We start from the raw sequence: 24,804 nt of genomic DNA on the forward strand, positions 1-24,804 counted from the left end.
AAAAAAAAAAAAAAAAAAAAGAATAGTACTATCAGGAGCGCCTGGGTGGCTCGGTCATTGAGCGTCTGCCTTCGGCTCAGGTCATGATCCCAGGGTCCTGGGATCGAGTTCTGCCTCGGGCTCCCTGCTCAGCGGGAAGCCTGCTTCTCCCTCTGCCACTCCCCCTGCTTGTGTTCCCTCTCTTGCTGTCTTTCTGTCAAATGAATAAAATCTTCAAAAAAAAAAAACTATCAGTGTAATGATGAGGGGAGAAGCCAATTGAGGAATGAATAGGAGTGTTGAAAATGTCAAAGAGCTTGACTTTTTGTTATACAATGATTGATAAAGAAATAGACTGTATTATTAAATGATTTTATTGTCTAAAATCTTTTACACATAAATACCAGTGCTTTCGAGTTTGGGTCGGTCCCGATTAATACCTGATGAACTTAGAGTACTCTGATTCTTCACTTAACAGTAGTTGTTATTCAGAGGCAGTATAATAATACGAAATTCAAGGCAAATAGACATGGGTTTGAAACCTGGCTTTGGTGTTTCTAGCTGCCTTTTTTTTTTTTTTTTTAAAGATTTTATTTATTTATTTGAGAGAGAATGAGAGAGGGAGAAAGAACATGAGAGGGGTAAGGGTCAGAGGGAGAAGCAGGCTCCCCTCAGAGCAGGGAGCCCAATGAGGGACTCCATCCAGGGACTCCAGGATCATGAGCTGAGCCGAAGGCAGTTGCTTAACCAACTGAGCCACCCAGGCGCCCTCTAGCTGCCTTTTAAGATACTTAATCTCTCTGGGCCTCAGTTTCCTCATTTGTAAAAGAGTAGTTATAACAGAGCCTATCTTAAAATGTTGGCAGAAATAAGTGTGATCATGTCTCTTTTATTATCTTCTCATACCCACCCTGTGTACAACATAATACTTTGTTGAGGTATATTTCAAAGCAACAATTTACTTTCTCACTTTTAAAATTTTGATCTACTGGTTGTCAGAGCTTTTGCACTGCGTAAAGTACAACCCTTTAAACCCTTTGTAGCTTTTGTGGATTCCAGACTAAGAACCTGTCTTGTTTTCTTAAGTATATTTATTTTTTTAGTACTTAAAAAAACATGTCTAAAAGTACTTAAAATTAATTTTAAGGCTGGGGAGATTTATTGATAATATTTTTTAAACTGTAAAAAAGAAATTGAACTGATTCTGAATAAACTTTGTTTGGAGAATAGTAACTTTTTGTATCTGAGCAGCTTCTCAGAAGGGCCAAAACAAGGGCATAGTTTTATAAAATGATTCATATGGTTTTACAGTTTGATGTACAAATGACCACTCAGCTAATGTCTGTGCTCTCTTGGCCCTCCTTTGCAGAACTCTGACACTGGCTTGGAAGGAGACAAGGGACATTCTTGTGCATGTACTTACAGAGGGGCGGAGAGAAACGGGTTTCTCCTATCCTGAGTTTGAATATACCAGCTGTCCCTAGTCTTTGATTAGCTAGTTGGCTGGGCTTTCATGTGGGTGTAATTCATTTGTGGGTAGCATTTATTTTGGAATGGCTCATTCTTTTTACCCTTGACATACATGCAGAATAACTCTTAAGTTTTCATCTGCATATTGACTCTTCACATATTTGAAGGGCAACTTTCTTGCCTCTCTTCCCCAAGATTTTCCTTCACTAATTTCTCCCAATTCCTGTTCTTCATGTATTGTACCATGCTATCTAGATCCTTTACCATCCTGGCTGTTTTCCATTGGAGGCATTCCAGTTTTTCAGTGTGATTTTTCTTAAAATGTGATCATCCAAGTGGAGTCAAAAACTATGAGGAGTGCAGGGATACTTTTCCATCTCTAGATCTGGACCGTCACAACCTTAATAAAGAAGCCCTATTCTAGGGTTATTTTGCTTTAACTTAAGAAAAACTTGCTCTTGGGACACCTGGGTGGCTCAGTCAGTTAAGTGTCTGCCTTTGGCTCAGGTCGTGATCCCGGGATTCTGGGATCGAGTCCCACATTGGGCTCTCTGCTCAGCAGGGAGTCTGCTTCTCCCTCTCCCCCGGCTTCTGTCTTTCTCTCACTCTCACACATTCTCTCTCTCAAATAAATAAATGAATAAAGACTCTTTAAAAAATAAAACCACAAAACAATCTTTTAAAAAAAAGAAAAGCTTGCTTTTCGTTCATGTTGAGTCTACTATCATCTAAAACTCAAGGTCTGTTTGTCCTTCAGCAATGAATAATTTATTTATTTATTTATTTTTTTCAGCAATGAATAATTTAAAAACTATAATGTAACTTAGTGAATTTCATTTTTTCTTTAGCTCTGTTTTGTTGTAATTAAGGAAATATTTTTTATTTTATTTATTAAGATTTTATTTATTTATTTGACAGACACAGTGAGAGAGGGAACACAAGTGGGGGGGTGGGAGAGGGAGAGAAGCAGGCCTCCCGCTGAGCAGGGAGCCCGATGTGGGGCTCTATCCCAGGACCCCGGGATCATGACCCGAGCGGAAGGCAGACGCTTAACGACTGAGCCACCCCGATGCACTGTAATTAAACACTTGGTAGGCATTTTACCTTGTCAGTTTTTATGTTTCCCTTTTATTTTTTTAATTTTAAAACAGTTGGCTTTTGGGGTGCCTGGGTGGCTCAGTCGTTAAGCGTCTGCCTTCGGCTCAGGTCATGAACCTAGGGTCCTGGGATCGAGCCCTACATCGGGCTCCCTGCTCCGCGGGAAGCCTGCTTCTCCCTCTCCCGCTCCCCCTGCTTGTGTTCCCTCTCTCTCCGTGTCTCTGTCAAATAAATAAAATCTTTAAAAAAAAAAAAGTTGGCTTTGTTTCTTATTTTTGAATTTTTAGAAGATATTTCATAGCATTTATATTGTGAAGCCTGAATTTTTTACTCATTACTTCCATGTGCCCATTGTGAGATGTGGCTGCACTGAGTGCATGACTTACCCACTATCCTATCATGTTATTCTCAAGTTTTTGATATTGCAAAGAGTGTTGCTCAGAATATTTTCATGCATGCTTCCTGGAATATCTCTAGTTGTGTACACGAGCAACATAATACATGAAACTACTATTATTTCTCAAGTACTTGAACCCATTTACATTGTTACCAGGGTGTCTAAGTGGTCTTATTGATTCACTACCTCTCCAACACTTGATAGATTTCTTAATTTTTGCTCATCTAGTGGGTACAAAATGGTATTTAATTGTGGTCCGAATTTGCATTTTCCTGATTATGAATAAAGCAGAGAATTTTTTTTAAAGATTTTATTTATTTATTTGACAGAGACACAGCGAGAGAGGGAACGCAAGCAGGGGGAGGGGGAGAGGGAGAAGCAGGCTTCCCGCAGAGCAGGGAGCCCGATGTGGGGCTCGATCCCAGGACCCTGGGATCAGGACCTGAGCCGAAGGCAGATGCTTAACGACTGAGCCACCCAGGCGCCCCCAGAGAATCTCTTAATTAAAAAAAAAGTTGGCTTTGTATTGTGTAGTAACTATTTAAAAATTCTGAAGACAGTGAATCTTAGTTATTAGAACAGGCATTAAAGTTTGAAGACAGGATATTGCAAGATTTAAAAAATCCCAACTCCTGAGGAGTGACTAAACAGTATGTTTGATATATTCTATGATACTTGTGTTATCAGATACATCCTTTTGTCTTGACCTCGGAACCTGGGCACCAGGTTAAATCCCTTGGAGACAGATTGCCTAAGTTTAGAGCGTGATTGCCACTTACTAGCAATGTGATTTGGGGCAACTGACTCAACCTTCCCACACCTGAGGCTCCTCATTGGGAGACTGTGTGTTAAGAATACCTGCCTCATAGAGAGTCATTTGGAGTCATCAACGAGATAACGTGTAGAGCATCGTGCCTGGGGCAAGGCAGACAAGCTGGAAGTGGTAGTTCTCATCATTGGAAACACGTTTGAGTTTTAAAAAATAATTATAAATGAATTTTTGATGATACTACCCCTTTGTAAATTAAGACCTTTTTTCATAACTTTTTTTCTTCAAGTAATCACGTATAGATACATAAGCTATTAGTTAGAAGGCACATCAAATAATTTGACCCAAATGGATTATGCTTCCCTGGAGTTCTGAGCCTGGTAGTATAGACAGATGAAGAAAAAGAGATCACATTAACATGTGATAAGTATATTAAAAGAAGTATGCACAAGGTACTTACCAGAGTTTCTCAGCTTGTCTCCCTTCAGTTCTACCTATTAATCCGTCCTGTGTACAGCTGTGGGACAGATTGAAAGCATAGGTTCGAATGCGAATGTCTCTTTCCTGCTCAAGATCCTTAAATTGCCAGCTGTATCCCAAATAAAGTCCAACTCTTTTTTTTTTTTAAAGATTTTATTTACTTATTTGACAGAGACAGAGGGAGCAGGAACACAAGCAGGGGGGAATGGGCGAGGGAGAAGCAGGCTTCCCGCTGAGCAGGGAGCCCGATGTGGGACTCGATCCCAGGACGCTGGGATCATGACCTGAGCCAAAGGCAGACGCTTAATGACTGAGCCACCCAGGCGCGCCAAAGTCCCAACTCTTTAGTCTGATGTTCTTGGCCTTTTGTGTTCTGTCCTCAGTTGATTTTCCTTACGTTCCTTCCACTACTTCTCCTAATATACCTTAAGTCTTCTGGTAAATCCAACTGCTTGCCATTTTCAGCATGCTTCCTGGCTTCCATTTAGTGTGCTCCATCTTTTGAGAGGGTTATCCCCTCTCTGCCTGTTGAAGCTCCATATATTGCTTTTCATCTAGCAGCAGAACCTTACACGTCTCATCTGTGGCTGTTCTTCTTCCTAGCACCACTGTGTGATTTGTTCATACAAACTTTTGTTCATTAACTCATTTATTCATTAAATATGTATTGAAGTCAGATAGGAAGGCTACCATCACTTACCTTTTTTTCTCCTAGGCTTACTGCCAGTGAGAGGTAAGAAAACAAGTTTTCTTAATCTGGGCGAGCAAACCCATCTGAAGTTGCAAGAGGTTTGCAGGTACAGGTGTGTGGGGCCATGGATGGAAGTGCAGAGTTGGAGAAGCCTGAAAGGGAGAGAGGTGTGGGGCGCCTGTGGTTCTGAATCTCCTTTTCCCAAGTTGGTATTATACTCTGCCCACAGTGGCAACTCTTGGTTACATTTCTTAGTTGTGTAGTGAAAATACTAGGTGGTGGGGTGGTGGTCCTGGTGATTGTGGCTCAGCAGGATAGTTCATAAATCGTATGCCAAAATTAAGCACCAGGTTTGGTTTTGTTTTTGCTTTTGTCTTGGGCTAGATGTATTTCCTTTAAAGTGAAAGCATCAGTCGTCTTCATGGTTCGAAATGAGACCAGCCCCTGTGATACTTTATTTTGAAGATACCTACAACATTGTACAAATTGTTGAGACTCCTGTTTTTAACAGTTGCCTGTGTCCTTGAGTTTTACTGTGCTAAACTCTTGTTAACTTTAATGAAGCACTATAAAATTAGATCTCTTGTGGGGTAAAGAAGCCAGGTAAAAGGATTTTAGTTGGTCTGATGTTGAAATGAAAGACAAAATTTTATGGTGTATTCATTTAAATAGTTATTTTGTTTTTATTTTGGTTTTTTCCCCCTGAGTTTGAAAACTGCTTCTGTGAGATTATAAACACTGTTCAGTAATCCAGGTCATGAAGTACTAGAGTAGGTGGCATGTTCTAGAGGAAAATGTATTCTTTTTTGCAGTACTATGTGTAGTCAGTCAAGTGGAAGCTTCAGTTATAAGCACATTTCTATTTCTTTGCATATGTATCTGAGTAGTTTAAGTAGCTCTCTCTAGATCTTGCTCAAAGTGTGTGGATAGTAAGATAAGGATTTAGCATCCATTCTTGGCTGTGGTAAAATTTAGTATTTTGTATTGTGACTCATTTTTGCTTATGAGTCGTATTTCAGCCATATGAGGCCTGTTTCACCTCTCCAAGGTAGAGCCCCCCCACCCCCCAAGTCATATTCGCTCTCCCTTGCAGTTTGGATGCAGGAACGTAAACTCAATTTTGTCAGTCAGATGCATCCAAAAGAGATTGCACATTTATGTTTAAATGATTTCTTAGATCTAAGACCATCTTCCTGAATATGAAGAGAGAATTAAATTCCTAGAAAGACAATTTGTAAGACTTCTGATAGATGTAAGCAATCTTTAACCATCTTGGGACTCCTAAAATGCTCTACTTTTAGACTTAGAGTTGTGATAAAAATAGGATCAGAGCCAGACTGCTTGGGTTCAAATGCTAGTTCTGCCGCTTAACTAGTGTGTGTCCTTGAACAAGTTACTCAACTGCTTTGTGTGTCTTAGTTTCCTCAGCTGGCAAGTGAAGATCATTAAATTCCTCATTGGTGCGTTAGTGATAAAAACTATATCCGGGAACACACGTGAAGTGTTAATAGAACCAGGCCCATAGTCCATTGGTGGCTCAGTGATTATTACTTCAAAAGATGATTTTGTTTCCTACGTAAAATAAAAAGAAGCAACAAGTATGAGATCTTTCCAACTTCCTGCCCCATTAGCCATAAACTTATAGGCAGTCCTCACCACCCACAAGTAGATCTTTTTCATTTCTCAGAAGACAGGAGAGGATTTGTGAGCAGCATTGAGCCCACCTGAGATTTGATAGTTGGAGCGGTTTATTCACTAGTTCCATTTTGTCATATTCAGAATCCCAGCTCTAACACTGGAGAAGGATTAATGTAGGGATTAGGGCCTTGGGTCGGGCAGGGGGGGTAGAAGAATAAAGGGTAAATAAGATAAAGAGATCGTTGAGCTAATGTACAGGGGCTAGGTTAGTTAGGGAAAAAACGATGGTAGGGAGAAAAGTGAAAAGGGAAGACTCCAGAGAAGAATCAAAATAAGGTTCAGAAACAGGCTTTTTGTGAAAAGGTTGAGAGCATTACCGATTATGTTGCCTGGATACCTAACCTATTTTCAATGTTGGGGAAACAATCAGGAGAAATAGGGTCATGACTTGCATTGGTTGAGATAATTATTTTTTTCCTAAGAACTCTTTCAGCTCTAAAATGTCCGTATTTTTATTTATATTCCTCTCCCCCTAAAGCCACCAAATGATAGTAATAATCTATAAGAATCTTGAAAATTTAGGAACCAAATTTATAAAATACATTCCTCCTTTTTAAGAGTATAGTTGACATCTAATAATTAACCTTAAAAAGGGAAAAAAAAATCACAATAGTAGGAATAAAACTGTTTTCTCTTTTTCATATTATCTTCCTAAAAGCATTTATTCTTTTTTTTTTTAATTATGTAAAGCATTTATTCTTTCAAATAGTTATATAATTTTTTCGGGGAAGAGGGGTGGAATTATTAAAAGAGATGTAAAATAGCTGATGGGCATCTTAAAATTCTTACATAAGAGGTATTAGTATTGTGTTTTTATACACGTTAGCCAGGATTAATGAGCATAACATTTACATAATTTATAAATTAATTTGGACACTTTTTACACTTCATTATCCATTCTGTGTAAATTTTTTGATGACTTAGTTTGCTTAAGGCAACACTAAGCTTTCTCATTCATGTAGAATCTAGTTAGCCCTTTTGGTTTATCTCATGGGTAGAGCATAAAGTACTTGACAAAATTTGATCTGACAGCTTTACAGTTATGTAACACAGAACAGAAGCTTAAAAACAACAAAAAAGAGGGAGAAGTGAGTGATTTATCATAGCAACCTATATTTCTCTTTAGAGCCTTACCATTTTTCTTTGCCTCTAAACTGTAGGAGACCCACCATAAGGCCAGTAATTTACAGTCATAAGTTAACCAATATATTTTTTTTATGAAACAATTATAAACATTTAGAGGTAAAAAGGTCCTTAGGATTATCCTGTCCAGTTGCATCACATTACCAATGAGAATACAGAAGCTTAAAGAGGGTAAGTAACTTGCCTAGGGTCACTGACTTAGCTAGTGGCCGAGCTGACCCAGGAACCAGGGTCATACATAGAATTCCAATTCCAGTTGCTCTTTTCTTGTGTAACATGTGAATAGAATACCTAATAACAAGGGAATTATTATTTTATAAAAGAGTTCATATAACCATGACAAATAAGATTTTGCATATTGAGTAAAAATAATAATATTGGAAGGTATATTTGATTGTCTGGATTCCTGTTCTTTTAGCCCTCCTAGTGGTATGACATTCTGTTTCTTCATCTATAGATTGGGGCTAATAGAAATATCTCACTATATTTTCAATATGGCTGTCTCTTTAAAGTCTGGTATATGGTCAGTTCTCAGTAAATGTTATCTGCTGTTGTTAACTGATATATAATAATTTCTAGTTCTTTCATCTTCATTTAATTACTATTAGGTGATTATTTAGCCAATAAAATTGAACACTGAGAGCAACTAGTAATAAAAGTAATGGATTTAAGGACAGATTTGCAACCCAGAAACATTTTAGAAGGGGTGTGTCTTAGGGGGTCTCTCCCCAGAAATGCTTTTTATGCAAATTTCAGAGTTTTTAAATGGTTGGACTGCAGGAAAACGATTGTTTCATTTTGTGTAAGTATGTGAATATTCTTTAATAATAAGCCCAGAAACAATTATTTTTCTATTTAAAAATGGCCATCTAGGGTGCCTGGGTGGCTCAGTCATTAGGCGTCTGCCTTCGGCTCAGGTCATGATCCCAGAGTCCTGGGATCGAGCCCTGCATCGGGCTCCCTGCTTGGCGGGGAGCCTGCTTCTCCCTTTCCCACTCCCCCTCCTTGTGTTCCCTCTCTTGCTGTGTCTCTCTCTGTCAAATAAATAAATAAATAAAAATCTTAAAAAAAAAAAAATAAAGGCCATCTAAAAAGGTTTAAGAATGAAAGATAATGAATTTCTGTTTTTACACTTCAATTCATTTAGTCATGTTGTACTTGCCTTTGATTTGTAGTAGTATTTTCTTATGGTAAGCACTCCTATACCTATAGTGAAATGTTTTCTAAAATGTGCTGACGTAATACTGGTGATTTAGGAGGTGTTTTTAAGTGGTATTCAAGTGACCATTTAAATGATGGTAGTTAGAAATTTTAATGCTGATTAGGAAAATGTATAATCTTATATATCACATTGATGGTTTTATAGTTAAGGGTAAATGTTTCTAAAAAAGTGAACTGAGGTTCTGATACATGCTACAACACGGATAAACCTTACATGCCAGGCACAAAGGGACAATTATTGTGTGATTCCACTTATCAAGTTCCTAGACTAGGCAAATTCATAGAGATACAGAATAGAATGGTGGTTAGCAGGGGATGGGCGAAGAGGGAATGGGGAGTGATTGTTTAGTGGATACAGAGTTTCTATTTGGTATGGTGAAAAAGTTCTGGAGACCAGAGAGTGGGGATGTGCTTACTGCCACAGAATTACAAATCTAGAAATAGTTAAAATGGTGACTGTTATGTGCATGTTTTACCACATTAAAAAAAAGGAGAGGAGGAAAGATGGAGAGAGGTGTGTGTATTTTTAAAGAAGTGAATTGAGGGGCACTTGACTGGATCAGTTGGTAGAGCATTTGACTCTTGATCTTGGAGTTGTGAGTTCAAGCCCCACATTGGTTGTAGAGCTTACTTAATAAAGAAAAAAAAGAAGTGACTTGAGAAATACATTAGTTAAATAGTGATACAGACATTTAACACCCTAGGAAAAATGTTCACAGTGGTATGCAAATTACTGAAGGTTGGGCAACACTAGGATAGAGGACAGATCACTGGCTTAGGGAGACCAACTCATGTTTCTGGCTCATTCTGCTGTGGACTAGTGGGTGGGTCCACACATGACTCTTCTCTGAAGTGTATTAGATAAGAAACCAAGACCTCTAAGACTGTTTACTGCCTTAAAATGTCTTATTCTGGGCTATGCCATTGGGTTCTTTATTCAGATCACCTACTTTGCCTGTTTATTAGAATTGTCTTCCAATAATGAAACCAAAAAAATGCACTTAAAACATGACATTAGCAATTAAAATCTTTTAAGATCCGTAATTATCATAGTAACAGTAGATGAAAAAGAAAGAAAATCACGAAAAACTTGCTGTTCAGTCAAGACTATTTTTCCTTCTACGTCCATTTTGTATTCTTTATCTAGAATGCCATATTATTTTTGTATGATTATAATCAACTGTGCTTTTGTAGGCCAAGTTTTTGACAGCAGGCTTCAAACATTAACTTATGTTTCATCCTTTAGATTATGATTACTGTTAGCAAATGAAATTTTTATTTTTATTATTTAAAAGAATTTCTTTAAAAGATTTTTAGGGACACTGGGTGGCTCGGTTGGGCGTCCAACTCTTGATTTCGGCCCAGGTCATGATCTCAGGGTAGTGGGATCGGCCTAGCATCGGTCTCTGAGTCGGCTTGTCCCTCCCCCTCTGCTCCTCCCCTGATCACTCACTCTCTCTCAAATGGATAAATAAAATCTTTTAAAAAAGTAAAAAAATATTTTTAAGTACTCTCTTTACCCAAGGTGGGGCTCAAACTCACAACTCCAAGATCAAGAGTCACATGCTCCACCTACTGAGCCAGCCAGGTGCCCCAGCAAATGAAAAAAAAAAAATTTTTTTTTTAAGTAGGTGCCAGGCCCAGTGTGGAGTCCAGTGTGGAGTCCAGCGTGGACCTTGAACTCACAAACCTGAGATCAAGACCTGAGCTGAGATCAAGAGTGGGATGCTTAACTGAGCCACCCAGCACCCCCAGCAAATGAAATTTTCAAATGTATTTCATTCATTGCTTGTTCTGGTAGCTAATTTTCAAGAGTCTTTTGAGTTGGTTTAAGGGAAATGGTGTAATAGTTATCTTTCTTGAGCTTCATCTAGTCAGTGGTATGGTATGTTAAATGTCGTAGTGTTTAACTTGGATATAAAGCTGGGATCTTGTCTATAAGAGAGTAAAAACAATTAATACATTCTCTTAATTAGCGTCCTAATTATGCTTCTTTCATCCACTACTGACTGTTTTGTGTTTTTAGTTTCACCTAAAATTTTTTTAAAAGATATATTTATTTTAGAACGAGAGAGCAGGGGTTAGGGCAGAGGGGGAGAGAGAATCCTGAAGCAGACTCCCCACTGAGTGCAGAGCCCCACGCAGGGCTCGATCCCAGGACCCAGAGATCATGACCTGAGCTGAAATCAAGAGTTGGACACTCAACCAACTGAGCCACCCAGGTGCCCCTAGTTTCACCCAAAATTTTAATCTTCATTAGAATAGTTAGATAAGACTATAGAATGTAATGTTGTATTTCCTTAGTTTGCTCTTACATACTGACTTTGATAGAGATAAAAAGATTTGCCCAAACTAACGAATAAGCTTCTTTCACAGTGGAGCTACTATAATTTATCGAGCCTTTTCTTACTCTAACATCTTAATTACGTAAGCTCTTGGTTGATCTCTCTTGAAACTTAAAGGTTTTTTTTTCCTCTTTATAAGTTGGCTAGAACTCTTGTGATACTGCTTTCATCAGTAGTTTCACAAATTTTTCTTCCTTTTTGTTTTTATTTAGATACTTACATTTACTAACAGATGGGCTGAATTTGTTCTATTTCTAGATTTAATTTTAATTTTTTTTTTTTTTGAGAAAAAGCATGTACAAGCTGGGGGGAGGGGCAAAGGGAGAGAGAGAAGCGGATTCCTCTACTGAGTGCAGAGCCCAATGCGAGCCCAATGCAGGACCCCGAGATCATGACCTGAACTGAAGACAGATATCCAACTGACTGAGCAACCCAGGGGTCCCTCTAGGTTTGATTTTAAAAATTAAAAATCAATTCGATTAAAAAAATGTATATACAGCATTATTTGAATAAAATTAGGTTCCCAATCATATGTACACCAAGTTTTAAGTCCTTAAGACCAAGATTTCAGATTATGGTAAAAAAAAAAGTTCTTCTCATTATCATCATATCTTCAAAAATCAGAAAAATATATTTAACTGTATATAACTGTTACTGTATATGTCCTGTCTTTTATGTGCTTATGTCATATTTCCATTAGATACTTAATTCCTTGTCTACTAATACTTTTGTTGTGATAAAATGGATTTGAAGATCACTTCAAAGAAAAGTAACTTTTTTCAGTTGATTTTCTTCTGCCTTTCTTTCCCTTTTTAAATTTTCCTTTATCAAACTGAAAAGGTTATTGACAAATATAGCAGTTGGGCTCTGCAGTTTTTATTTTGGGTAAATACTAAATAGGGAACTTTTATTTTATTTATTTATTTTTAAGTCGTCTCCAAGCCCAGCGGGGAGCCCAGCGTGGGTCTTGAACTCATGACTCTGAGATCAAGGCCTGACCTGAAATCGAGTTGGACACTTAACTGACTGAGCCACCTAGGCATCTCCAAAATAGGGAACTTTTAAAACAAAATAATCTATATTGCTTTATGTATACTTCTTTAAGAACTAGTAACTCAGTATTTGATGTAGATTGTAAGTTTTTATTTAACTTTTTATCGTGGACATTTTGAAGAGTACACAAATCAGGATCCTTTCCACAATGCATCTGATATGTCTCTTAAGTTTCTTTTAATTTACGTTAGTGTCCACTCGTTTGTTTTTTTTTTAACTCCATGCTGTATGTATATATTTTTTTAAATTTTATTTTATTATGTTATGTTAATCACCATACATTACATCATTAGTTTTTGATGTAGTGTTCCATGATTCATTGTTTTCGTGTAACACCCAGTGCTCCATGCAGTATGTGCCCTCCTTAATACTCATCCATGCTGTGTATTTATTGTAGAAACTGAGTTCTAAATTTGGCTGGCCGCATACTTAAGGCTTCATTTCACATTTGTCTAATGGTTTGGTTAGATTTGGGTCCAGTTTTCTTGACATACCACATGAGGAGGCATATGTCTTCTCATCCGACTTTTAGTAAGATTGGTTAGTGTGGGTATACATACCTAACACAAATGAGTGCGTGTGTATCTACCAAAATACTTATAGCAGCGCACCTACCCATCAGTAGTAGAATGGGTAAATAAACTATTTGGATGTGATGGAATACTCCATAGCAATAAAAAGGGACAAATTAACTGATATAACCAACATTGCTGATGTTTGTCACAGAAATAATGTTGAGTGAAAAGAGTTGACACAATAGAGAGCCTGCTGTATGATTTCAGATACAATTTCAGATATAAGAAGTTCAAAGATGGGCAAAATTGTCTGATTTAAACATATTGTTAAGACCAATGAAACAGTACCACCTTATTAAAAAGTTCTTTTTCCCCCCCTCTGAATGAGAGAGCTCTCCTTAATCCTATACTCTGTTTCCATAGGTATTAGGGTATATTTCCGTATCTTATTACATTGGTTTGTCTGTTCATATGCCTGGTATCACATTATTATTATTTTTTAAAGATTTTATTTATTTGAGAGAGAGAGAATGAGAGAGAGAGCACATGAGAGGGGGGAGGGTTAGAGGGAGAAGCACACTCCCTGCCGAGCAGGGAGCCCGATGTGGGACTCAATCCCGGGACTCCAGGATCATGACCTGAGCCGAAGGCAGTTGCTTAACCAACTGAGCCACCCAGGCGCCCCTGTTATCACATTATTTTAATGATAGAAATTTATAATATATTTTTTTGTTTTTGTTTTTTTTAGATTTTAAGTAATCTCTACACCCAAGATGGGGCTCAAACTTGCAACCCTGAGATCAAGAGTTGCATGCTCTGCCGAGTAAGCCATCCAGGCCCGCCCTCCCCTTTTAAAAATTATTTGTTAATTATTTATTTTATTTATTTATTTTTAAGTAGGCTCTATGGCCAACGTGGGGCTTGAACTCGCAACCTCAAGATCAAGGGTTACATGCTGTACTGACTGAGCCAGCCATGAGTCCCTAGAAGTTTTAGAATATGTTTTAATATCTGACAGGGCTCATACTTGTCTCCAGTCATTGCTCTGCCTTTTGAGGATTTTTTTAGCTATTCTTGCTTATTTGTTCTTTGAAATTAACATTATAATTAACTTGTTTTGCTTCAGGAAAAAAATGAAACCCTAAAGGTATTTCATTAGGATTGCATTAAATTAATAGATTATTTTAGGGAGAACTGGTCTTTTTTTGATGTTGAAGTGTCCTTTCCAAGAACATGGTTTTTTGTTTTTTGTTTTAATTTTAATTTTTTTCCAAGACTATGGTTTGTCTTTCCTGTTTGTTTACTTTGCTTCTTTCAGTAATGTTTTAGACTTATATAGGTTTCCTATTGTTTATTGTTAAATTTAAGCCTATTTTAATTTTTGCTGTTGTAAGTGGGGTCTTATTTTCTGTTTTTACTCATTTTTTCCATTCGTTATTTCTTTTTACTGGTGATTATTGTATATATGAGGGTTTGATATATGTGTTTAGTTTTATATCCTGCTATTCAACTACAATTTCTTACTGTTTGGCATAGTTTTTCCATTGATTCTTTGGGATTTTTCGATTAAATATATTATTTGCAAATTGAAGTAGGGATAGTGTCTCCCTGTAACCCTTACACCCATCCAAAGTTGTTAAGCCTCTAATTGCTTTCTCTTGTCTAATTGCATTGACAAATACCTATATAATTTTATATAGTGGTAGAATCCTTATTTTCTTGGCTGTAGTGGGAAAGTCTTTAGTGTGTCCCCACTAAGATGCTGGCTTAAAAAAAAAATATATATATATAGGTATGGATGTATGTATATGTATGTACACATATATATAAGATGTAATTTACATACCATAATATTTACTTACTGTAACTGTACAATTCAGTGATTTTTAAAGTAAATTTATAGGGTTGTAGAACATTTTTGTTATTCCCAGAAGTTCCCTGTGTCTGTCCTTTTACAGTAGCTTATATGTTGACAGGTATAGGAGGATATATTTATATGCATGTGTATTTATATGCCAATATGTATATCCTATGCCTCTGTATTTTTATCATTTAAGGAATTATCCATTATTTCCTATTTCATTGTTTTTAATACAAATGAATGTTTCAAAGTTTTCTTAGTTTTAAAGATTTTATTTATTTATTTGAGAAACAGAATGATAGAGCGAGCATGAGCAAGGGGAGAGGCAGATGGAGAGGGAGAAGCAGACTCTCGCTGAGCAGGGAGCCCAGCGCGGGGCTCGATCCCAGGACCCCGAGATTACCACGCGAGAGAAGGCAGACACTCAACCAACTGAGCCACCCAGGCGCCCCACAAAGTTTTCTTTTTGATGTACATTTTCAGTCAGCAGGCTCAAATTGTTGTCTATCTTGGCATAGTGAAAGTGAAGTTTCCTTAAAGTGCGGTGTTTTTTTTTTTTTTTTTTAAAGATTTTATTTATTTGACAGAGACACAGCGAGAAAGGGAACACAGACAGGGGGAGTGGGGGAGGGAGAAGCAGGCTTCCTGCTGAGCAGGGAGCCCGATGTGGGACTCGATCCCAGGACTCTGGGATCATGACCTGAGCCGAAGGCAGACGCTTAACGACTGAGCCACCCAGGCGCCCCGGTGTTAGTTTTTTCTATGAGTAAAGGAAGATAATATTTCATATGCTGAAACATTTGTCCTGTATTGTTTGTTGTAGAGGATGGCATTCCCTGTGGATATGCTGGATAATTGCAGTCATGAGGAATTGGAAAATTCTGCTGAAGATTATATGTCAGATCTAAGATGTGGGGACCCTGAAAACCCTGAACGTTTTTCTCTTCTCAATATTACGGTAAGGTGTGCGGAGGTGATTTTTGTCAACCTTTTCAGTTGAGTTTACATGTGAAATCAGTATCTTCTTATTTTTTATCATTTAAAAATGTTCACTAATTCCTTTTGAAATTTGCATCAGAAGACTCTTCGGTAAAATGGTTAAATATTGATTGGTTAGTATAGCAGCATGATCAAGTTTTTAAAAAAGACACTCCATAGGTTATTGCCTAATATTTATATTTTGCCTTTATTTTATTTTTTTTAAAGATTTTATTTATTTGACAGAGAGAGACACAGCGAGAGAGGGAACACAAGCAGGGGGGAGTGGGAGAGGGAGAAGCAGGCCCCCCGTGGAGCAGGGAGCTGGACGCCAAGCAGGGGCCATCCCAGGACCCCAGGACCATGACCCGAGCCAAAGGCAGACGCTCAACAACTGAGCCACCCAGGCGCCCCTATATTTTGCCTTTAAAATTACATAAAAGTTGTTTTGCTAAGATGGGTTACTGTATTTGAGCTAACTAAATTAAATTTACTTTGGATTTGGAATTTGTGATTTTAGAAATTTTTTAATAAAAAAATCAGCAAAACATGAATTACACATTTTTGTGTCAAATATTCCTTTTTCTATAAAACTTCCTAATTAGTAAGTGTGATATATTGTGATGGAAAGATCGTTAGCATTCTACTGTGAACTAGATGGTTCTCAAGCCTCTCTAGGCCTCAGAGTTTTCTTTTAGAGAATGATGTTTAAAGGGTTCTTTAAAGTCTGTTCTTCTAAAGCACCAAGATTTTACAATTTATTCCTCTAAAGTACCAGTATTTTATAATTATCTGAATTGTGATATCAGTAAATGGGAATTATGGTCAGATTAATGAAGGTAGAAAAACCTTAAAGTATCATATGTATCTCAGTGGAAAAACAAATGTACCTATCTGATGTCTTTTACTATAAAATGGAATTTTCCCCCTGAAGTTGTCTCAATAACAGATGATAAACTGTAGTTGTTTTTTAGTGAGTTTATGTACCATATCATGCCTTTGTTTTTATTCAGATGTGTGGCTAGAGCACAGTAGTAATACTTATTGAAATAAACTTCAATTTTTTTCCCCAAGATAGTAAAATTCCTGCAAAAGGGAAGTCTGATTTACTTTTTTTGAGCCTAGAAATATCTTCTATGAAATTAAGTTATATAATTAGCATTAATGTAGAGAAAGTTTAATATTTTTATAGAAGACTGGTGTTTTTGCCCTATATTTTCTTAACGGAATTCACTAATCTTTAATCAATGTCATTTCAGATTCCTATTAGCCTGTCAAATGTAGGCTTTGTACCTCTTTATGGTGGAGATCAGACCGAGAAAATTCTTGCTCTTTTTGCACCCGAGGACTCACTCACAGGTTTCTTTTCTGCTTAATCTTTATAACTTGAGGAATTTTTCTCCAATTAGATATTTATTAAAAAGTAGCTGTGTGAAGGAATTTAAAAAATTGCTTCAAACTAAATTTCAGGAAAATAAAATTTTCACTTGCTTGTAATTAAATGTTTAATGAGTGAAATAAAATAAAAATGGTATAAATGGGGCCACATTGTATTATGAAATGTGGGTATATTTAAGGTTACCTGTATAAACTTTTTCAAATAGTAATATTGTATACTCTTAAGTCTTAAATGTTAATAATCATTTATTCTATTTTAGCTGTGGCACTTTACCTTGCTGATCAATGGTGGGCTATTGATGATATTGTGAAAACATCTGTCCCTTCTAGAGAAGGGCTTAAGCAGGTAACAAGATCCGATAATTTAAAAGTGTTTCTTAAGTCATATTACAATATGTTTCCCATAAACATTGATAATTGTTGAAATTATTGAGCACTTCTCCATTTTAGTATAACCAGGTTGTATTAAACCCTTAAGAGTTTCACTGTTATGATGAAACTGGTAGTCTGATTGCGCTTCCTCAGTTTTATGTGGTTCTAAAAGTATCTGAGAATTGGTGAGGAAGAGTGAATACCTATGGGTTACTTGAACTGTAGTGATCTGTATCGACGTTAGCTTCTGATTTTCTTACAGGCTAGAGAGAAAGCTAGTTCTGTATGTGTGTTTGCCTAGGTTGTCTGTCTCTAAGAGAGACTAACCAGGAAACTTGCCTATTGGTAGGGCTATTTTAGGTGGTCTATTTTCAGGTGTTCTAATCAGTGGACTAGAAGGGAGATCCTCAGTAGCATACTGCCAAACTTTGTCCTTTTTTCTGTCCTGGTCATCATTTTATCGTTTACTTAGAGGAAGACACAGATGGTATGCTGATCAATTCTGCCTGTCACAGTGCTGAATGGGAGAACAAGTCTGTGAAAGGCAGAATTAAGAAACAAAGAGCAGGGTCTAACATGATGAAAAGTAGTACCCATGGGTTCAAAAAATAAACTGCACATGTACACCATGAAGAACAAGCTAAAACAGCACATAATGAAAATGATTGGGCTTTAGTTAATTAGAAGTAAAACCAAGGTAAGCAAAAAAACTAATAAAAAAACTTGAGCTTATATAGCAAAGCCCCACTGTCTTAGCAACATCTTCAATGTTTAATTTTGTAATATCTGCAAGTCCCAATGGAGAGATATTAAGGATCTAGAGCAGTTTCAAGGGAGAGGACTGGAATGGCCAGAGTACCCAAAATTGCATTAGATCAGTCTTTTCCTTCAGTTGTTCCTTTGTTCCTATGGTATGAAATTTAGGGGAATGTCATGGCTTTCTTCAAATATTTTTAGGCTGTATGGCTCCAGGGTATCAAAGTCTAGTCTTTGGCTATGGTCAGCTCAGTATGAAGAAGAATTTTACACTGGTCGGAGCTGTTCAGGGAAGGAATGGGTTGCCCTGAAAGCTAGTGAGCTTTGTCATTTCCTTTGTTGTTTGGTATCTGACATCCCCTAGTGTGTAGTATGGTTAAGGCTTTCTTTCTTTCTTTCTTTTTTTTTTTGAGAGTAGTGTGTGTATAGTTAATGCTTTTCTTTCTTCACTCACCTAATTAGAGGGCACTCTTGTGCTTCTTTAAGGACACTTGAGGGGAAATAGACTTTATGGATAGAACTCTTGTTTTTAGTGGTGAAAAATGTCTGTGGGGGAAAAACCCCATCATTTGATGTCAGAAAGTTGGTGAGGGGGTCCTGGTGACCATGTGGCCTTGCATGTAAGAAGTGAGGCTCTGCTTCCGTTCTGTGATTGCCCCAAGTTTGTTTTTATCAGATTTGCCTGTGCCACTGTCATCACTCATCTGATCTGGCAGAAGGGTATGTGTGTGGGGCACGCTGGCTATTCCTTACAGTTAGACAACCAAGACATGACTGTTAAATGAACATTTTACCTGGAAAGATGAGACAGATTCCTTTCCCAAGAGCATAATTATGGCCTTGCTCATCAAATAAGGTAATTGTTCTTAAAGTCTTAGAGGATAACATGAGGCTTTTTTTTTCCTTTCTTATTTACTATTTAAGCTAAAATGAGGTGAAGAAGAATTGAAGCAGTAGAGGTGGTGGGGCAGCAATTAGGGTGGGGGAGACCCTGGATCTGGGCGGCTGGAAGAAAAAAGAAAACGCTTGAACACTAAGGAAGAGATGCTGGGGATTGGTACCTTAGAAACTTGTTTTACCTGTTTTAGAATTTTGCTGAGAGGCAGTATTCCATGCATAATATGTGTTTGTAGAAATGGATTGTTACTGGTACAAATGATGGGTCCATCTGTGTGATGAAAGGTTTAAGAAATCATTTTGACTGTATTCAGAGTGCTTTGAATGCTAGTATGAGGTGTGGAAGCAGGGAGCAAGGTAGATAGCATCTCTGAATGGATGCATATCGTAACTGTTGTGCCTGGTGTCTGACTCTCTTTCCAGGTGAGAACTCTTGGGGAGAGAGTGGTTCTGTATGTTCTGAATCGGATTATTTATAGAAAACAGGAAATGGAGAGAAATGAGATACCATTCCTGTGTCATAGCAGTACTGATTACGCCAAGATTCTGTGGAAGAAAGGAGAAGCCATTGGGTTTTATTCAGTTAAGCCTACAGGTGAGTCTTTAAAAGTTATTTAAACTAAATATTATGGAAACCTCCTTTTTAGACCCCAACTATAGCAATATCCTTTTAAATGACTCTTTAGAGTTTAAATTGAGGTGATTTTACTTAGTATTTCTTGGGAGTACTTTGATTCTACCTTTCTATATAAATGAGGATTGTTAGGAAAGTTATTTATTTATTTATTTATTATTTTTTAAAATTTTTTAAAAGATTTTATTTATTTATTTGAGAGAAAGAGAATGAGAGAGAGCACATGAGAGGGGGGAGGGTCAGAGGGAGAAGCAGACTCCCTGCCGAGCAGGGAGCCTGATGTGGGACTTGATCCAGGGACTCCAGGATCATGACCTGAGCCGAAAGCAGTCGCCCAACCAACTGAGCCACCCAGGCGCCCCAGGAAAGTTTTTTTTTTTTAAAGATTTTATTTATTTATTTGACAGAGACACAGCAAGAGAGGGAACACAAGCAGGGGGAGTGGGAGAGGGAGAAGCAGGCTTCCCGCCTAGCAGGGAGCCTGATGCGGGGCTTGATCCCAGGACCCTGGGATCATGACCTGAGCTGAAGGGAGACACTTAACCGACTGAGCCACCCAGGTGCCCCTGTTAGGAAAGTCTTGAAGAACAAAACAAAAATAAAGGTTTGACAGAGGGTAAGATTTCTCCATGTATGTGCAAAGAGAGTTGTGTGTTGAGCCTCATATTTGGCTGTCTTGACTTTCTTCCACGTCCTTCCCTTTATTTAAAGTGGTTGTTTGATTCCTGCTGCTATCACTAGTACGGGCTCCTTTTAAAACTGCTGTTTACCTGTGGACCAAATGCATAGCCTTTGTCTGCCTCACACAGCTGATTCAACCTGATTTGTTAAAGGCAGCTTTGCTCATTAGCATGAAAAACAAAATAATATATTTAGAGAATTCAAATAGCTTTGAAATTGTTAAACTTCTAAAGTTTGGATTTTTGATCCTAAGAACCACCTATACCCTATTCCTAAAAGATGGGTGGAGCTTCATCCTGCTTTACCTATTTTCCTGCCATTTCCGCTTCCTAGAGGTACCTGGAGCCAGAAAGATAGAACCTGCTTGATCTGTGTACACACATACACCCTCACCTTATAACCACCACATAACAAGTTGGCTTTTTCTGTGCCTTGACCAAAAGACCTTTCATAGAGAACACACATTATTTTCAGCCTTTCTCACATTTTACAAAACCTTCCAAATTTAGCCCTTTTGGTCAGGTCATGTCTAAAGATCATACTGAACTCACTGTTGGTTTGCAGAACAGTTGTGACTGATACCTTAATCACGTAATTAGTACACACTTAAGAATTAGTGCATGTAGTCAGTGAGAAGATTACTTTTTCTCAAGAATAAAAAACTGCGATCTGTATAGTTTAAACTGGTTTGCTGTTTTATTTTTTTAAAGATTTATTTATTGGGGCGCCTGGGTGGCTCAGTTGTGAAGTGTCTACCTTCGGCTCAGGTCATGATCCCAGGGTCCTGGGATCAAGCCCTGCGTCGGGCTCCCTGCTCGGCGGGAAGCCTGCTTCTCCCTCTCCCACTCCCCCTGCTTGTGTTCCCTCTCTCACTGTCTCTCTCTCTCTCCCTGTCTGTCAAATAAATAAATAAACTTAAAAAAATATAAAGATTTATTTATTTAGTGTAGAGGGAGAGAGAGTGCACGTGGGGGGGGGGGTAGGGGTAGAGGAAGAGGGAGAGAGAGAATCTCAAGCAGACTCCCCGATGAGTACAGAGCCTGACTTGGGGCTCGATCTCACTATCCTGAGATCATGACCTCTGCTGAAATCAAGAGCTGGATGCTCAACCAACTGAGCCACCCAGGTGCCCCAGCTGGTTTGCTGTTTTAATAAATACTTGGGTTCTCTTTTAATATGCTATTTTATTCTTGTATAAATTCAGAAAGCTATCATTATCCAGGGGCAGAATAATAATGTTGGTTAAATGGAAGCATTGCATAAAAGGCATCAGTTTTTTTTAATGTTTAAAAGCTTTGGGGTTGAGATATGTTTCAGTTGCTTTATGCTTTATTTTATACAAGGTAATTCCTATGGCAATTGGAGGATTTTTTTTTTTTTTTTTTGGCTTCTCATACTGGCTCCAGGGGAGTTCTTACCTGAAACTAGCTCACAGACATTGGGAGCATGTATTAGTCTATACTTAACTTAGAGCTTGAAGGCTTGAAGGCACACAGTTAAAGGGCATAACATTTCTCTTTCAGTATTTCTGATCATTACTTGATTCCAAGAGTATGCTTCTCTTTCTTTCATGTGCTTTTGGGTCTCCTTCTCTCCTCTATGACCTGGCCTCTATTTTTGCTTGTTGTGGTAGTTACTAAATTTTATATCCTTGAGCTTTCAAGTTCTACTTGCCTACCACTTTAGCACCTTCCATACTTCTCTACTAATTGCATTACCTCCTTACTGTTTATTTTAGTTCTTTTCCACTTTAAGCTCTGGCTGTCATCTACCAGATAACAGAATTAGGTGTGCTTGTACTAGCCTTTGAATTAATAACCATTTAATTCAGTCTGGAAGCATTTTTTTAAAGGAAACCCAAATGTACAATATTTTTTTTTTTTTTTTTTAAGATTTTTTATTTATTTATTTGACAGAGAGAGACACAGCGAGAGAGAGAGCACAGCAGGGGGAGTGGGAGAGGGAGAAGCAGGCTTCCCGCCGAGCAGGGAGCCCGATGTGGGGCTCGATCCCAGGACCCTGGGATCATGACCTGAGCTGAAGGCAGACGCTTAACGACTGAGCCACCCAGGCGCCCCCCAAATGTACAATATTTTGAAAAAAACATCCAAAACAAATACTAAAACATTTTGTAATAGAAGTGTTCCTAATATATGTATCAGGGAAAAAAAACTGTACCAATAGCAAACAGATTAAATCTTTATTAAACAAATTTGTAGTTGAATGAGAGCCTTATGGTATCACTTACTATTTATGATTTTTAAATTAAATAGCAAATCATTATATTGGGATGTTTATTGGGATGTAAAAATAGTTTTGATATATAAAAGGAGACTGTTTATGAAGTCAAATCCTATTACACTACAATGAAATTTAAGAAACTACATAAATTCTTTTTTAGCCTGAAATAAAGAGATCACTGGGGGGGACATAGAGTTTGTTTGTATGTTTTTTTTGGGTTAGGTAGATGTCAGATTAATAAAAATAGTTCTTTACAGTAGATCGTGTGAAATCTGACACATAACTCTAAGGGAGCTCACAGAATTGAATAATGTCATTATAACAGAAGGTTTTCTGGTCCCTTCTATGGTTATTAAGTACTTTTATCTATAAAGAAATAGGAATAGAATTAATGCTGAGGGGCGCCTGGGTGGCTCAGTCGTTAAGAGTCTGCCTTTGGCTCAGGTAATGATCCCAGGGTCCTGGGATTGAGCCCTGCATGGGGCTCCCTGCTCCGCAGGAAGCCTGCTTCTCCCTCTCCCACTCCCCCTGCTTGTGTTCCCTCTCTCGCTGTGTCTCTCTCTGTCAAATAAATAAATAAAATCTTTAAAAAAAAAAAAAAAGAATTAATGCTGAACCTTGTCTCCTTCTGGTATTAAGCAGTATTCATTCATGGATTCATAAACCAAAAAAAAAAGTGAGCTCCATTTATTTCATAGGCGATGTATTTTCAGTAAAATTTTATTTTTTGCCTAATAATTAGTTTTCCAAATGTATAATACACTTGTGTTTTGATCTATCATGTACTAATATTAATGGTAATGATAACTCAAAATTTCTTTTGGATTGATAATTAGAACCTCATAGTCACAAGAAATTTGAAAAATTTGTATTTATGTACAGGTATGTTTTTGCAGTGAAGAACAGTTGGATAATAAATATGTAATCCAAGTGTAAAAATACGTGACATCAGGATAACATTCTGTAGAATAAATACAATAGAAATAGAAGTTCAGGGGCACCTGGGTGGCTCAGTCGTTAAGCGTCTTTCTTTGGCTCAGATCATGATCCCAGGGTCCTGGGATCGAGCCCCGCATCGGGCTCCCTGCTCGGTGGGAAGCCTGCTTCTCCCTCTCCCACTCCCCTTGCTTGTGTTCCTTCTCTCACTGTCTCTTTCTCTGTCAAATAAATAAATAAAATCTTAAAAAAAAAAAAGAAATAGAAGTTCAAGCAAAAGGAACATTATAAAATTTTTGAGTGTTAAGGATAAGTTAGTTCAATAGTAAAGGAATAGTTAAGTGGATGATGAGGGTTATCAAATTAATAGTTTTTAGGGTCCATTTGATACATTTAGAAGAGTGATAAAATAATTTTTAATATTGTTAATTGAAAAGGGAAAAAAAGTAAATTTACATAGAGTATCATGGCAGATACCATGTTAACTAGTAGATCATGGTTAATATCACCAGGAATAAGACCCATCAGTATCATGTTTCCTGATCTATGATGTACTGAGAAGGGCATAAACATCATTTCTGGTATTATTGCCCCAAACCCATAACCTTCATTTTATAATGAAAGGACTTTAGACAAAGCCAAACTGAAGGTTCTCTACAAAATAACTGATCAGTAATCTCTAAAAGTATTAAAATCATGAAAGACAAAGGTGGAGTAATTATCAAAGACCAGAACTAAAGAGATATTAAACTAAATTGAGTATGGAGCCCTGGATTGGATTCTGAAACAGAAAAAAGGCGTTATTGGCAAAACTGGTGAATTTTGAATAAGGTCTCTAGCCAACAGTATTTCGTCAATATTCATTTCCTGGTTTTGATAATAGTACTTTGGTTGTGTAAGGTGTTAACATTAGGGAAGCTGGATGAAGGGTTTATGGAACTCTATATTTTTGCAACTTTTCTGTGAGTCTAAAATTTGTGTAATAGTTTCTCAAAAGTTAATATAATGTGCTAGAAATTCCATCCTTGCAATTATTGAAACTTAAAGATGAAAATTTTAGATGTTACCAAAAATGTGTGAATACATAGTATTTCAAAATTTATTTAAAGGTTACAACATGAGCAAAAATGTTTCCTTTGAGGAATTTGAATTGGCCAAGAGAAAAAAATTCCATAAATACCAATATAAGTG

The 24,804-nt window shown here is 37.4% G+C and overlaps 1 protein-coding gene across 4 annotated transcripts in view; it reads left to right on the forward strand.

Annotated features, from left to right (window-relative positions):
- Window positions 1–24,804, forward strand: part of FAM169A (family with sequence similarity 169 member A) — a 73,056-nt gene that overhangs the window by 4,853 nt on the left and 43,399 nt on the right. For 2 of the 4 annotated variants that reach the window (XM_032404193.1, XM_032404194.1), the window contains exons 1-5: window positions 13,661–13,682; window positions 15,544–15,678; window positions 16,958–17,057; window positions 17,357–17,442; window positions 19,545–19,716. In XM_032404193.1, coding sequence (XP_032260084.1) covers window positions 13,671–13,682; window positions 15,544–15,678; window positions 16,958–17,057; window positions 17,357–17,442; window positions 19,545–19,716 — 505 coding nt within the window. In that variant the 5' untranslated portion in view covers window positions 13,661–13,670. Of the gene's footprint in view, window positions 1–13,660; window positions 13,683–15,543; window positions 15,679–16,957; window positions 17,058–17,356; window positions 17,443–19,544; window positions 19,717–24,804 lie in introns of those variants that run through there. The other 2 variants (XM_032404196.1, XM_032404197.1) reach the window with 1 other exon arrangement.

The sequence above is a fragment of the Phoca vitulina genome, unplaced genomic scaffold (genome assembly GCF_004348235.1).
Source record: "Phoca vitulina isolate PV1807 unplaced genomic scaffold, GSC_HSeal_1.0 scaffold6, whole genome shotgun sequence".
In the NCBI taxonomy this organism is placed as follows: domain Eukaryota; kingdom Metazoa; phylum Chordata; class Mammalia; order Carnivora; family Phocidae; genus Phoca; species Phoca vitulina.